The 945-nt window shown below is 65.9% G+C and overlaps 1 protein-coding gene across 1 annotated transcript in view; it reads right to left on the bottom strand.

Annotated features, from left to right (window-relative positions):
• The window catches only part of Cdk13 (cyclin dependent kinase 13), a 110,775-nt gene extending 110,184 nt beyond the window's left edge, over positions 1–591 (bottom strand). Inside the window, exons 1-2 of the mRNA XM_023713366.1 lie at positions 537–591; positions 12–441 (exon numbers count right to left, since the gene is read on the bottom strand). Of these exons, the coding sequence (XP_023569134.1) occupies positions 12–441; positions 537–591 (485 nt within the window). The remainder of the gene's footprint in view (positions 1–11; positions 442–536) is intronic.
• Between the last annotated feature and the right edge of the window lie 354 nt (positions 592–945).

Below are 945 nucleotides of genomic sequence, written 5' to 3' on the forward strand. Positions count from 1 at the left end.
CGCGCCCTGACGTCGGCGGCGAGCGAGACGACAACACGCCTCCGCGTCGACGTCGTCGTCCTCCCGCGGCGGCGGCGGGGCGGCGGGGCCTCGCGCTCTCTGAGACCGGCGCGGTGCGGTGGGGCGGGGCGCCGCTTCCGGGGCGATGGGGGCGGGCGCTCCGGAGTCCGGGGTGCAGGGGACAGGCTCTGACTTTCTTCTTCTTCTGTCGCCCCTTCTCTCCCTCTCTCCCTACACGAGGCTTCCCGGCTTGCACAGCCGGCCTGAGGTCGCTCCTCCCCTTCCCTCTCTGCTGCTCGTCAGGAGGAGGAAGGTCGACAAGAATCTCTGGTTGGGTCCTAACCTCCACAACCCCTCCTTCTACTCTCACTCTTTTCGTCCCCCCCACCGCGGCCCTGACGCAAGGCCGTGAGCGCGCACGTACGTCACGCTCCGAGAGAGCTGACGATGAGTGGAGGCACAGGGTAAGGGAGGCGGGAACAAAGGTGTCGCGCGCCGTGGCGTGCTCGCTCCCGCCAGGGAACTGCCCTCCGCACCGGAAGTGGCGTCAAGTAAAAACCGCGCCTCTTCCGGTGGGGAGTGGAACTGCATGCGAAAAGGGGTTAAAGAAAAGAGTCGCGCGGTGCCCCCTGCTGTCACTGAGACTGTCCCAGCGGTGGCACACCCGCGATGTCTGTTGCTAAAGGTCAGCGCGCCTTGAGGGCTCTGGCTCTGCAGACACCGCCCTGCCTGACTCTTCGAGAAGAGGTCACGGCGGGAGTGCAAATCCCTAGAGACCCTAAAAAGACGAGTGTGTTGACGGCTTTCCGGGCCGGGCAGCCTCCCCCGTTGTCCACGCTCCGCCAAGCTCGGGCTTGGGACAGCTGCACGGGGAGAAAAGACGCCGCCCGAAGGAGGGCGGAGATGACGTTAGCGTAGCCAGTCTCACGGACACCTAAGTTCCAG

This window comes from Octodon degus, unplaced genomic scaffold (genome assembly GCF_000260255.1).
Source record: "Octodon degus isolate 3935 unplaced genomic scaffold, OctDeg1.0 scaffold00031, whole genome shotgun sequence".
Classification (NCBI taxonomy): Eukaryota; Metazoa; Chordata; class Mammalia; order Rodentia; family Octodontidae; genus Octodon; species Octodon degus.